This window comes from Saccostrea echinata, unplaced genomic scaffold, assembly GCF_033153115.1.
Source record: "Saccostrea echinata isolate AGI-Se365-2 ecotype Australia unplaced genomic scaffold, CSIRO_AGI_Sech_v1 ptg000054l, whole genome shotgun sequence".
Lineage (NCBI taxonomy): Eukaryota > Metazoa > Mollusca > Bivalvia > Ostreida > Ostreidae > Saccostrea > Saccostrea echinata.
In genome coordinates, this window is record NW_026889803.1 from 45,772,441 (window position 1) to 45,787,395 (window position 14,955).

The window sequence follows — 14,955 nt, forward strand, 5'->3', positions numbered from 1 at the left end:
CCCTGCGTCTGTTCGTACCAAATTTCCGTCGCGGTTTTCTCAGCAAATACTTAAAGCAGATGCTTGGAATTTTAGCACACTCTTTGTTGAGGCCATGTTATATGGTGGTATTCCTTTTTGTACGAATCCGATGTCAACTTACTGTTTATTCGTGAGTCTCTCTGTATCATTTCCGTCGGAGTCTTCTCAACAACTACTGTAGAATCCTTAAAATTCATTGAGGCCAATTTTCGTGGATTGCTTAAATTCACATGTTCGTAGAGATGTAATATCGTGTATTCTTTTTAACCATAGTTTATTAATTTGTGGAGGATGTTAATTCGTGGATGAGAGGTACATGTACCCACGAATTCTGCGAAAATTGAGTCACCACGAAAACCAATGATTCCACAGTATTCATCGCTGATGCTTGAACTTTGCTTTTGAATGCCATATGATTGGATCCATTTTTGTACGAATTCGATGTCAGCTTCCTGTTTATCCCTACGTCTATCCGTTCCAAATTTCTGTCGCAATTTTTTCTCAGCAATTACTGAAGGCAGATGCTTGAAATTTTAGCATACTCTTTTTTTGTATGTCATATGGTTGGATTCCTTTTTGGACGAATCCGATAGCAACTTCCTGTATATCCTTGCGTCTGTCTGTATGTACCAAGTTTCCGTCGCAGATCTCTCAGCAACTACTTAAGGAAGATGCTTGAAGTTTTAGCATACTCTTTTTTGTATGTCATATGGTTGGATTCCTTTTTGGACGAATCCGATAGCAACTTCCTGTATATCCTTGCGTCTGTCTGTCTGTACCAAGTTTCCGTCGCAGATTTCTCAGCAACTACTTAAGGAAGATGCTTGAAGTTTTAGCATACTCTTTTTTTGCATGCAATATGGTGGGATTCATTTTCGTACGAATCCGATGTCAACTTCCTGACAGGTTTATCCCTGCCTCTGTCCGTACCACATTTCCGTCGCAGATTTCTCAACAACTACACCAGGCAAATGCTTGAAATTTTGGCACATTCTTTGCTTTTGCATGTCTTATGGTGGGATTAATTTTTGTACGAATCCGATATCAACTTCCTGTTTATCCGTGCGTATGTCCGTATCAAATTTCTGTCGCAACTAAACTTGTGTGTATTCACGTGAGAGCGTACAGTGTATATTCACATCAGAGCGGGACTATTACTATCGAACATTGGCTCACAGATTTCTTGTTTTTTTTTTCTTCCATTTTTCGGATTAGAGAAGTGTACATATAGTGAGATGTAAATATCTATTGTTTAATATTCTTTATAGATAATGCTGTTTATTTTAATTGAATATATGAAGGATATTGAAACAGCGACATGTAAATTTGTAGCGAATTATAATGACGTGTCAAAATCTGTTGTTAATGATATATCTTTACAGAAATTAATAATGACGTGTCAGTATATATATATGGGTACATGATTTTTTTTATTATATAAATGTCAATTTCAATATATATATTGCTTTTTATTACTCTGTATATGGAATAAGAGTGAAGTCCCAATATTTATTTTGAATTAAACAAGGAAAGCGAATGAAAAAGAATTTTTGTAATCTAGAAATTTGTCAATGGTCAACTGCTAATCAACGTTTACTTTCTGTTGAAAAAATGAGAATGGCTTAGTGATAGTCCTTTGAAAAACTAATCTTGAAAGAATGCTTACGATTCTGTATAGATAGGGATGATTTAAAACCGTATTAAAATTAATGTTTCATTTTTTTTAAAACTTGTTGACTCAAACATTGTACAAAAATGATTACCGATTGATAATGTTACTATAAAACATTCTGTTTGTACCAGATCTTTAAATTTTACGATAAATGTTATATTTTTAAGATTTAATTTTAAAAATTACATTTGAATGTATTTGACTTAATATATTAAACAGATTAATTAATATGCTTACATGGATTATAAAAAATACGTGCAATATGCATATTCAGTATATTCAGTATTTCTCATGTTTATGCGTATACAGTATACAATTATGCATAAGATCATGTTTGCTCTATCATTTGGATCATTCCACTTCTTTCTTGTTTGTAAACCTTTCTTGCTTCTCCTGGGGCTCAATTTGGGCTAATGAAATCTTGTAAATCTTATATGTTTATACATGTGATGTGAGGATAAATTAATACATGATGTTTTCATTTTTTCAAAATTACGAGATTTTTTTTTTGGTTTCTTTCCACTAAGAAAATGACTAAAGCTTGCTGAAATGTTTTCAAGACGGAGGTTTTACGTACAAGTGTTTATCAGTATTCATTTTCATTTCATGTCATTCAATACAGAAGTTCTTAAACCGTTTCATATCTTTTCAAAGCATGTTTGCCATATAAAAATATAAGATGAAATATATCACTTGAGTGTGATTTTTATTATTATCAAGATATAAAAGTAAATAATGAATATTTGTATAAAAAAGATAAAATAATTATAAAATATTGTTAATATAAATTCAATAAATACTATATATAGATATATGTAAGTTGATTAGGCAGGAACATTGTATACACCTGATCCTTGTGACCCTTTCCATTATATAAATAATAATTATAAATCTATAATAAATCATGTAGGCTTATTGAAAGAAAAGGAAAAATAGATATGTAAATATCATTACAGCTTCGTATGATAATTTTGAGCTAGAAGATATTCTACATCGCAGAGTATCGTATCTGAAAAAGAAAAATATGTCATATATATATATATATATATATATATATATATATATATATATATATATATATATATATATATATATATATATATATATATATATATACAAAAAGTAGTATAGATAAGAAAAAGAATAAATAGAAGTTCTAACACTTAAAGGTTGTTTCACTATTATTGTTCATGGGCTATTTTAAATTTTAAAGTAGATAACGTTTATTGAAAGAATTCACACACCTGCTAAATAGACCTCGGCGTTTTTTCTCATATTCAAGCTCAAGAAGCGAACCTGCTATCCAACGTTTTCCGTCTTTGAATGGATACTCGAATCCCTGTCTACAGTCACAAGCGTATGCCGTGCGAGAAAATCGGAAACCCTCAATCGGACGACACTGGTAGGGTGAAATAAAATAAAAATATACGAAAAGAACACAAAACCTTGTTGAAATTCTCCAAATGAATTATGTTCAATTTATTTTCGAAAACTTATGACTTAGGGGTAGTACAAGATGCAAGTGTGCAAATGAAGCATTCTTTAATTTCCAGTTTTGCGAATACAGCATCAAGAAGGGGTCAATGACCTTATTGCATGTTACTGAATTACCGAGAGAGAGGATATATATATATATATATATATATATATATATATATATATATATATATATATATATATATATATATATATATATATATAAAGCACTAAAAACGACCAACGACACGAACAATAAAAATTGTCAAATTTTCGGGACGACGTGTTCCTTCCTCAGAACAAAGAAAAAAAGTTAAGAAGTCATAAAAACAAAGGGAACAGAGAAACCATCCCCATTCGTGACCTTGTATCTGCTTAGTAGATCCGATACTTAGGATATACAGTGTTGTTGGTTTTTAGTGCTATATATATATATATATATATATATATATATATATATATATATATATATATATATATATATATATATATATATATATATATATATCCTTTCTCAATAACAATTATATTCTTAGTAATAAAACAGGATTTTTTGCATATGTAATGTGTCTAACGTCACAAAAGCAGTATCAGTTTCCAGGGCTGATACGGATCCTGCAGGACTAATATGGATCTGCAGGGCTGATACGGTTATACATCACACCCTTATAGAGTAAACATAAAAAAACAGTACGTGTGATATTTTAATACAGCTATTTTTTCTTTCACATTCTTTGTTAAAATTTAGATAACTGTTATATGATATAATAAGCTAGCTGGTGAGTATTTATCTTTATTTACTCAAATAGATGTGTTCTGTATGTTATTACAGTCTGATTAAAACCAGCCCCCCTTCTCCTTTCACCTGAACGAGTGAAAGGAGAAGGGGTTCTGGTTTTAATCAGACTGTATGTTATTACTAACTAATTTAACTATTAAGACATTTTTCCATATCACACCCTGTATCAGCCCTCGACCAATAAAATCCCTCGGACATTCGGCCGTATGGTTGATATTGGGTTCTAAGGCTGATACAGGGTGTGATTTGGGTTCTAAGGCTGATACAGGGTGTGATTTGGGGAAAGGTCTCTCTCTCTCTCTCTCTCTCTCTCTCTCTCTCTCTCTCTCTCGCATTAATTGAATTTTGCAAAATTTACGATGGGTTTTTGAAACACTTTTAATTTAAAAATAATTAAAACGATAATCCTAACAATGCTTAAACTGTTATTGAAATGGAAATGAAGCACTTACAGTTGTGGACTGTGTATGACATCGCGCTGTGTTCTTGAATGCGTTTTGGACGTGGAAAGGTTGCGGACAAGGATTTATTTCCAACAGATCCAAGGGGACATCGACAGTTACCACTCCTCTATATGTTGATTGTTCACAAAAGTAAAATCAAAATCAACTTTTTTTTTTAAGTTTCTCTTACATATGTATTACCTTGCAATGCTTTTATTATTTGTATAAACCGTTTCATTGCAGCGAAAAATAATCTAAATTCTCTACAAGCCTTTTAATATTTTTTTTTACTCTCAAAGATCTTTCATTTTTACTTACGCAAACTGAATATTGTTTGAAAGCTTTTTCCTTCGAAAAAATGGCACTACATATGTCATAACCCATGCGTCAATTCGGCCATCACATTTAAACTTAGGAGGCATCCAGAGGCCCTGTTCTAAAGTAGGTGCTTTGTAACCCAGAGGAGAGTGTTCATGAGGTAGGCTACTTGTACCTTGAGTATCCGAACGCATTTCTGAGCGGATATGAAAGATTTTTAAATGTTCTGTATTGGTATTCCACCTGAATTTCATTTCACTGTACCAAAGCTCTGAAGTATAGTGCTTATCTAGTCCGGCGGTATCAATGACATAGAATTCCCCATCTTTTTTGAATGCAAGCGGACCAAAATACTCACGTACTGATTCATTGGGACTGTGGTAAACGTAACGTTCAAAAAAGATTCCACTGGATAAAATCTTATAATCGGACATCACATTAGCCAAAACTTCTCCAAATAATTTTTCATAGTGTAAACGGGCTCCCCCCTTGATGCGACCGAATGTTTCGAAGTCCTCCGTGTGTTGAGTGTAGACGGACAGGAAATGAGCTAATCGGAGAGCCATGCTGGCCTGGTATTTAAACTGGTCGTTCACTCCGTACCCCACATCACCGGGGAGGATCAAATTTGAGGGTGGCATTGTCTTACAATTGACCCCCGTCACACTGGATTTGTGTCGGTAAATTTTCATCACCCTATCATAGGAAAATGGGTCAAAAAGAGGTCTGTCATAATTCGACCTCTTCTGACGCCTACTACTTCTTTTATCGAAATTTAGTGAATCTGGAATGTAACTGGATTTTACTGATCGTCTTGAAATGGAACCAATGTTCAACTCTTCATCAGAAAACTCAATGGACACACTCTCTAGGTTATCAACAATTGGGGGAACATTCAAATCTGTAATGAAGATAGGAAGATATCTATTCAATGCCATAATCTATATATATATATATATATATATATATATATATATATATATAGAATAGAATAGAATAGAATAGAATTTATTTGCCAATCATGGTCCCACTGGGGGCATAACATAGATACAAGCATAATTTGTAACACTCAAGAGGACAAGAAAATACATGAACATACAGCAATACAGAACATAAAAATACTAGATGTTGAGTCTAAGCAAAAATAGAGTTGATGAGCAATTTGAATTATCTCCCTTACACCAGGAAGCCATATATGGCATTACAATTGAGTCCCTAAACTACAAAAGATTTCAAGGGACCGTGCTCTAGGATATACATGTCTCAGAAGTGTAACTGCCTGGACAGCATATATATATATATATATATATATATATATATATATATATATATATATATATATATATATATATATATATTAACAGTTATTATCTACATATAAAATAAAGTTTTTATCGTGAGTTGGCGATTTTCTGATGTAAATACTCACGATCAGTTGGAGTACAATTGAAGTTCTCCTGATACTCTGTCCATGTAGACTCTTCTATGTCAGTTCCCAGATAGGGGTGTTTTAATTCGTTTGGATACCTGTACCCTTCAGTACACTTACATGTATATCCACCTCGATGAAATCCAAAACCACTCAGATGTTTGCACTAAAATGAAACGTTATAAATAAAAAGGTTTTATATTATGCATTTACTTAGAACTCTTTCTGCTTTGTGAATACACTCCCTCTTTATATACTTGTTTTCTTTTATGCCTAGAGAAATACTTTAGCCAAGAAATACTGGTATACAAGATCATTCTTTCTGGATAGAATTAACGATCAGGTGCTCTCAGTTTCTTTCTTTTGTGTTTGTATTTACTTATCTGCATGGGCATTTAATTACAGGAATCCTTTCTGATGAGGCCAATTAACAAAATATTCAAAACTTTATGTAACGAAAATATTTTGTGATCATTTCTGAATAAATTTCGCACAACATGGAGAAACTTTAGGAACATAATTTCCTAATACCTTTCACCAATTCTGGTCAAAGTAAAAACCATCATTGAAAAATTCCCTGATTGTAAATTCATATTTAGGTGTGATAAAGTGCATATAATACACATATTGTAAGAGAGAAGATAACCCATTTTACAAATGTGTTTTATAAGTTTACCATTTTTAACGTCAAAGTTCAATTTCAACGTCAACGTTCAATCACTGATTGTTATCTTCACCTTTTTTCATTATCAGCTGTGATCGTATTTCAACGATCATGTAAGATATCCTGATTTGGACAAGCTTTCAAAAATTCTAATATAAGACGCCACTCTTAATTAAGATATCTGCATATCAATTATCACTAATAAGGTCATATTAGAAACGAAAGTCAAGTAATTGAGGTTCATTAATCAACACAACCTGCTTTATCAATGTAAGAAAAGGAAGTAAAGCTGATGTCATTGTGTGTCACCCCCATAAAAATAAATATATATTCATTTTCTGATTTTGAGTTGAAAGGCCAGGGTCAACTCCAGTGATGGAAGTTATAATTTTTTTGCTTATTTCTCACTTAGACAAGATAAAATTTGACTTTGACAGATTCACAAAGTCAATCCATGGACCCGTTTTTCTTTGCATTAAGGTACATAATACGATTTTTTATAGCACAGAGAGAATGTAGAAAATGTGTCACAAAATCTCCATGTTGGAAATGTAAGCTCTCGAAGACCTTGGACAATCTGGCTTCTGCTTGTGGTTAGTGTAATTTCAACACATATTCTACAATTTATTTTAATCAACTTGTGTTTAAAAATTTACTTGCGTGCCTCATACTGAACTGTATTAAGTAGATAATTTACATTTTTAATCAACATGATGCACACATCAAACCGATTTTCTTGCAGTGTGTTTACGGAATTAGAATTAGTCTTACTTTCCTTTCACCCTTCATTAAAATATTTACTTTCCTTGTTTTGTTATTAAGATTTGATTAATTTGTATTTTACAAATGCTTTCCTTATTCGCGTTTATATGCGCTTTAACGATTCTTAATTAAAATATAACATTAGAAAAAAAAATGTTCATACATATTTCTCGCAGTAATACAGGTACTTTACTTTCGCCTATAAATCAATAATGATACTTTTTGCTTCATTGAACAATTCAAGTTCTTACTTTAAAATATTTTAATTGTCTTTTACGAAATTTCAAGATGCCCCTCTGTCTTTCTTTTACCTTTTTCTTTTACCTTAAACCTTATCAGGGTTTATTTTTCAAGTTTATATTTCACTAAAACGTCAAAACTTTTTTTAGTTTTCTAGAATTCTACTTCAACACAAGTCGACTGAATTTTGTCCTCATTTTACTTATTTAGGATAAGTTTGCACTATGTACATTTATAAATCAAAACAAAATAACTATTTTAAGGACAAAATAAACACAAATGTTAACCTTCGAATGTTCCTTGCATCTGTGAGTTCCCGCCAGATAACTTGGTCCAGGGTTTCCATCACTTACGTCACACGCATTAAAATCAACATGCTCAAAATATGTGTCCATCACGGTAACTCCAATGAATCTTGACAGAAAAATATCAATTATCTGGATTTTTTCGGTTTTATTTTAATTTTTTCTTTCTTTTGAATAAGCCTGCTAAATTATCACAGTAAAATAAAATAAAAAGTTGATATTACAATTTGTTAAATTTCCTTATGTTTAATTCTTGTGTTGAAGCAAAAGATATATACATGTATCAAACTACGATTCATGGCATTTTGTTTTCAACTGAGTGATACATTTTCATTGGTTAGATGATTACCTTGGTCGTCTGAGGTGTGTCCAATTACTGTATCGAGGCATGAAGTCTGCTATTGGAGAAACTGCAGATACTACCCATTTGTTTGATTTTCCGCAGTCAAAGTAAGGTCTTGTAAAACGTACAGGTAGTCTGTCTATAGGATCATTAGTCCCCGGATTATTAGGACCAAAGAAATTGAAACCTTCAAAAGTATTTTGTGTAAAGAAACCCGTAACATTAGAAAACTTAAGATTAACGCTCCAGGTGTATTTTCGAGTAGAATCATAGGTAGGTTTTGTGTCAGGCAGCCAGAAATGATACCATGGATTCGATCGGTATTCGTCTCTAGTATAATTTCTATTTATACCGCTTCCAGCATCTAATATAAAAACTGAGGTAAGAGTTGGCTCCCTGAGAAAATTGCTCGTGTCAAATGTATCATCCCATCGCCATGCTTTCGGTGCAAACAAGGGAAGAGTGTGATTGAAGTCGTGGTTTGTCACCCAGTTTGGGTAATAACAATCCTGGTCAAAATATAGAGCACTTCCATTCAGCACAGGGTTAGCGTTGAGGTCTGCAGATACAGAAAAGTGCATATAGTGTATATCAGGCATATATTGGAAGGCTTCGGACTTGTTAAGTCTTTGAAATATGTAGCTGTAGTAAAAAGCCCGATTTAACGCCATATTGTGTAGATGGATGAGATTTGTCCGATTTTTATAGAAGACTTTGCTGCGTAGTTCGTTATATTTCGGTATTTGTGTTAAAACGTCCTCTGGCATTCTTAAATCGTTGAAAGGATGCGACCTACAGTTTTCACCTGTAACAGATCGAAACTGATATTCAAGCTCGTCATATGCGTCCCATTTCATCCACCCTAGCTCGTTGGCAAAAACCACAGCCGAAACTAGGACAGAAACCGTCAATGAATGGACACTCATGTCTCATTTACTGAAAAAGAAGTACAGCATAGCTGAAAGACTGGCAAAGGAGAGTAATTAGCTGTGCACATTTGAGAAATACAGAAATATCTTTATAGATAATAATCTTTAATTTTGTGATACATGTATTCATTTTTGTGTCGCCTGCAGAGCAGAGCGACACTTAGGGATCGATTTACCCAGCGTCTGTCCGTCTGTCACACCTTATACATGTATCTGTAAGAGGTATGAATTTGATATTGTGCACATATAATGCTTTGCACTATGGCTTTTCTAAATTACCATGGTTACCAAACTCATGACCTTGACCTTTGACCTACTTTCCAAAATAGTTCGTAGTGCCGATATACAGCACATTTTTGACATTCAAGAGGCAAGTCTATGCTATTTAGCACGTACACTGTTTGTCATAAAACATTATGAAAAAAAATGCCAGCATAACAATCCAGTTGACTTTGACCTACTTTGCAAAAAATACCCCGGGCAGTTTTAATTTTACTTATGACTTTTGAAGTGTGAGAGGCAGGGTTTTGATAATGAGCATTTACACATGTTTATGAGCTCATGATACTGTACTTTGAAACTATATGATATTCAGTTACCACACACACTTATATTTAAATACTATGAAAATACATCGGGATCGGTTATTCCACAATGGATTATGCAGACTGACATTGCAGTGAAGACAGACTGAAATCTCTTTTGGAGGATTGTTGGAAACACATATTAATAAAACGATAAATAATTATTTCTAATAATTTCAATTTAATTATTCATTTGAGGATTGGGGAAACATATTTTCTTGATTGTCAGATTCTATCACAGTCTTACAAGTACTATCCATGGATGTTTTTTTTTCTTTGCAGACAAATGCATGAATTATCATGCTAGTAGTAAATAAAAAGCTGACAACTCTTAGATTCATTTACATCTTTAATAAGCTACAAAGCAGGCGACACATGCTTTCCTTGGAACACTCTAGTAATTGATTACTTTTCTTCGTTATTGCGAAATTGGTCACGTCTAATGTAGCACGTTTAAAAGAAAATAACTTGGGTCAAAAATAAAATCACGGTCAATTACAGTTCAGATAATCATTTGAGTTGATACTATTAGCTTGACAATACTGTCTCATATATGTCACCAAGTTGGTAATGAAATAGAATGTTTTTCCAGATACAAACAAGTTCAAGTCAAGATCGGCTAGTATAACTGAAGGATTGAGCAAGTATTCATTGCATCATCATTTGCTTTATGGATGAAAGGTCGAGTGAAACGATTGACCACTGCATTTATTTGAACGTTCTGCTGGACAAGATAGTCAAGAAATACACAAGCAACACGCGCAATACGTGAACCAGTAGTGTCTTATAATTATTCAAGATTAATTTAGTTCACCCGTTTCCCATTAAACAGGATAAGATGATTTTACTCTGGAAAATTTCGTATCGAACTCCAGTAGGCTTTCTATTTATGCATGATCCACTGTGATCCACAAATATCTTTGCTATTAGCTGTGATACCTTCCAACAACATTATACTTCATCCATCAAAAGACGGTCACTGACGGCATTGTCAGAATAATATTTTACGTTTCGGTCAAAGACCCTGAATACTGTGGAATCATTTTCATTCGTGGGGGTCAATGTTCGTGGGCAAGAAAAATTTTACTTGTTCTTGGGGACGTTATTTCGTGGGTTATCATTTATAGGTTAGATTCAATGAATCAATATGTTTACAAAATAAACGTTCGTGGGGATGTAAATTCGTGGGTTAGGGTGACCCACGAAATCCACGAACAATAATGATTCCACAATAATACGACATAGCTACCAAAAAAAAATTGTGATTATACACAAAACGTCCCTTAAGTTGAACTCTAGCAAAATATACAAAATAGTATCAGAGTATTTAGTGTAGTAAATCAAAGTATCAATTTTTTTTCTTTTTTATATAGTAGATCAAAGTTTTTATTAAGTTAATATTTTTACTATAAGTAAGGTTTTTTACTAAGTATGTTTACCTTGAAATTCAACATTATATTTCATAAATCTCAATTCTCAAATAGAATATTTTAATATAAAAAGGTAAGATTACTTAATTGTATATTCCAAAATTATTTCCTAAATTACCATTTTTGATAAATTAACATTATTGATATTGAATATGAGATATATTGATACTAAAACTAAAAAAAAAATATTCAAAGTTTCCTATTAAATCAAAAAATCTAAGTAATAAGGTATAAAAGATGCCCTTCAGTAAACCGTAGTTTATCATAGAGAGCTACAATAACTATAGTAAATTTTTGATTGGGAGCCTTATGATGACGTTGCAGCAGTAAAGTTCGTATAGTTTGCAGACTACTTTGACTGCTTTGACTGATAGGCCTTCGTCAATGTTTCGATTTTTGCAATCAGACGATGTATGGGAGTGGTTTCTAAGGTGAACAAGACGAATGAAATTATTCAATCGATATGACGTTCCACCCTGGGGACTGTCTTGAACGTTTCTAAATTCCCGATTTTGTCTCCATAGTAACTTTTTGATATTTCGATGCATATTGCCTAATGCAACCAGGATAAATGAAAATCTGGTTTGAAGCAAATCATTTCGTTAAAGTGGTTGTTTTATTACAGAATAATCTACACAAATCAATGCTCTTTGCCTAAATTTTACAAAGTTACAAATATTCAACGGCAGTATTGCACTAAATAAGGAAAATAAAGAAACGATATTTAAAAAAAATGATCATGTTGCTTTTTAATCGAATGCAAAGTCCCATGCGAGCTTGTCGACCATAAAACGGTATTGATTATATGAAATTCACATTTCATCGGAAAAGTAAATACAGAGATCCAAATATCAATACAATATATTCCAATATTTTTTAAAAATAGTTTTTATCTTCAATACTACAGCTACATTTTCCCGGTGAACATGGATTTTAGTTATAATTTTTTGTGAGATTGTCTAAACAACGGTATAAAGTAATTCGAAATAATTAATTTCAAAATTTTCTTTAGTCGCCTTATGCAATACAAGAGTCAAGAATTTCACATATGCATTAATGCAATACTTATGTCCAAAATAAAGATTTAGCTAAATTAAAAGTACACTTAAAACGTTACCTCAATGTTGATGCAACAAATATGGCATTTGATCTCTGGAAAAGAAAGTTTGTTTCACATGCCAGAACATTTAGAGTCCTTCCGAAATGAATTCTTTTCCCTAATCGTTAGCAACCAGAGAAGGTGACAATATACATTATAAAAAAAAAGGAGGGTATCAGCAACTAGATACCGTAATGACGTACATGTACAAAGTTTTAAAACAAATCTGCATACATTAACATTTAAAATAATGAGTAATAAATCACATGTTAAAAGAAGTAGTGAATGCATTTGCCCTAAACATGTAAAGACGAATAAACATACCATATTTTTTGTAAACTTCACATTAACTTAATTAAAGCATCATTTTACTTTACTCTGATAGCACTGACGTGGGTAATATTTGAAATATGTATGTTTTTCAAGGAAATGAACATCCAAAATGAACAAAAAGAAAACGTTCAAATGCATAATGTAGCATTATACAGTACACAAAATTTCTAACGCACCACCAAAAAAAGTCATATATAGCTTTTCAAAAATTGCTTATGATGTGATTGATATAAAAATGTTACTTGATTTAAAAGTAGGCCATTTAAATGTGTTAACTGATAAATAAATACAACGTTTACTGGGGCGTAACAATTTCATAGAAAGCATGAATATCGTGATCACGGTTTTTGAAGGAATAAATGTGGTGTTTGGAGAGGTTGTTTCTTTGGAAAGGTTTGTAAAAATGAAAACAATTCAAGAATTTCCCTTTCTTCCCTTTCTGATGAAAATTTGTTCCAGTTAGATTAACAAACATTAGAATATTTTCTATAGATGGGAACAACATTGTCACGATACGACAATATTGCAAGATTGTTCCATAAAACGGGGAAACTGGAAGTGTGAGTGACGGGGTACCGGTATACACACCAAAGCATTTGGTGACTACTAGGTGTTGTGATAATCAAACCGTCCTATTTGACTGGGAGACCGCTTCTGTTGCAACATCACTGACCACCATTGGTAATTCCAACTTCATATCAGGACAAAAAGGGTCACAGTGGACTTTGGAAAATTAGTTTTCGGGCATCGAAGTCACTTGAGGATCCTACCATGTCTCCAAGACTTGCCAATTTGACGGGACTGGGCAAGAAAGCATATTAGATATACTAGGGCTGATTAGGCAAATATTCAAAAAACAAATGAGAATTCTGAATGGTGCGTTCGCAATTTGGTCTAGTGAATATAGATAAATACAAGTATATGCAGTGGTATACAAAGAACAATAAGGTCCGTGGCATGAAAAGTTGATAAGAGCACATAGTTTCTCTTTGACGCCTACACAAATTTGTGCTCCAATCAACCTCCCCCTTCCAAAGATTTCTAAATGTAAGATATTTATCTCTTAATAAAAATCTTTATCAATATTTCACGATATAAACGATTGTTCATTTTATTATGTAGAACGGCATATTTCACGTTACTAATGCAAGACTTTAGTTCTGAAATTAAAGTTATCACCAAGAAAATTAGTTTCACAGGTGAAAACACGATTACAAAATCGTTAATCCAGTTTATGCCCCGTTTACTATTGTTTACAATTTTTAAATCTAGTTTATCGAACATGCATTGCTCAGATTTTGCATTAGGAGTGCAATTAAGCGTATTCTTTGCTCCTTTTGAATTTTGATGTAATAATTGCAAGAATTTTATTCAGATTCTTTCTAAAGCATTACATTAACAACGTATTCGAGAAGTGGTGTTTAACAGATATAAATAATTTAAAATTCTAGGGAATTTTTAGAAAATTTGAAATCACAAAATTTTACCAAAATCAATAGCATGATAACATACCACTTTTCCACACCTTATACAACATTCCAATGATGTTTTAAAGACCTGGCTTTTTTAAATCATAGACAACTCCGTTTTTAATTTTAAAAAAAGTTACTTGTAAATTTACACTATTTGCAAACTTATTTTGTCAAAGAATTCTGATGCAGATACAAGTATTCCAAAGTGTTCTATCGTCAACTTCCCTTATTCATATAGTAATATACGTACATTAAAAGTCATCAGTTTTATCCCAGTTGAATCGATACGCTAGAGCATGTTCTGCGTATAAACAATTTCTTAAATAAGGTGACCCATTGACAAATAAGTTGATGATATAAGGATATCAGTAGTCTTGTTTAAAATCAACATTTTGCTAATTCTACCGTCGATACAACGACCTTGTTAGCAATTTCTTTACGTCACATGTTGATTAACGTTTTTCATACAAACTGTTTGGCCATTATTCTTTCATGACATGGAGCACAAGGCGGGTGTGTCCTATCGACAGGGGATGCTTACTCCTCCATTGCACCTAATCCCACGTCTGATAATTTTAGAGATCGGTGTTTGCTTTTCTCACATCTCGCTTTTTGAGCTTGATTTCTGTTCGTCTT

The 14,955-nt window shown here is 32.6% G+C and overlaps 1 protein-coding gene across 1 annotated transcript; it reads right to left on the reverse strand.

Annotated features, from left to right (window-relative positions):
• Positions 1–2,900: 2,900 nt before the first annotated feature.
• LOC133204933 (uncharacterized) lies at positions 2,901–12,623 on the reverse strand. The gene is made up of 7 exons (XM_061340674.1): positions 12,533–12,623; positions 8,479–9,408; positions 8,112–8,238; positions 6,159–6,324; positions 4,730–5,630; positions 4,421–4,538; positions 2,901–3,092 (listed from the first exon to the last, which is right to left on the reverse strand). The coding sequence occupies exons 2-7, from the start codon at positions 9,396–9,398 to the stop codon at positions 2,901–2,903; spliced, it is 2,424 nt and encodes an 807-aa protein (XP_061196658.1). The 5' UTR covers positions 9,399–9,408; positions 12,533–12,623.
• Between the last annotated feature and the right edge of the window lie 2,332 nt (positions 12,624–14,955).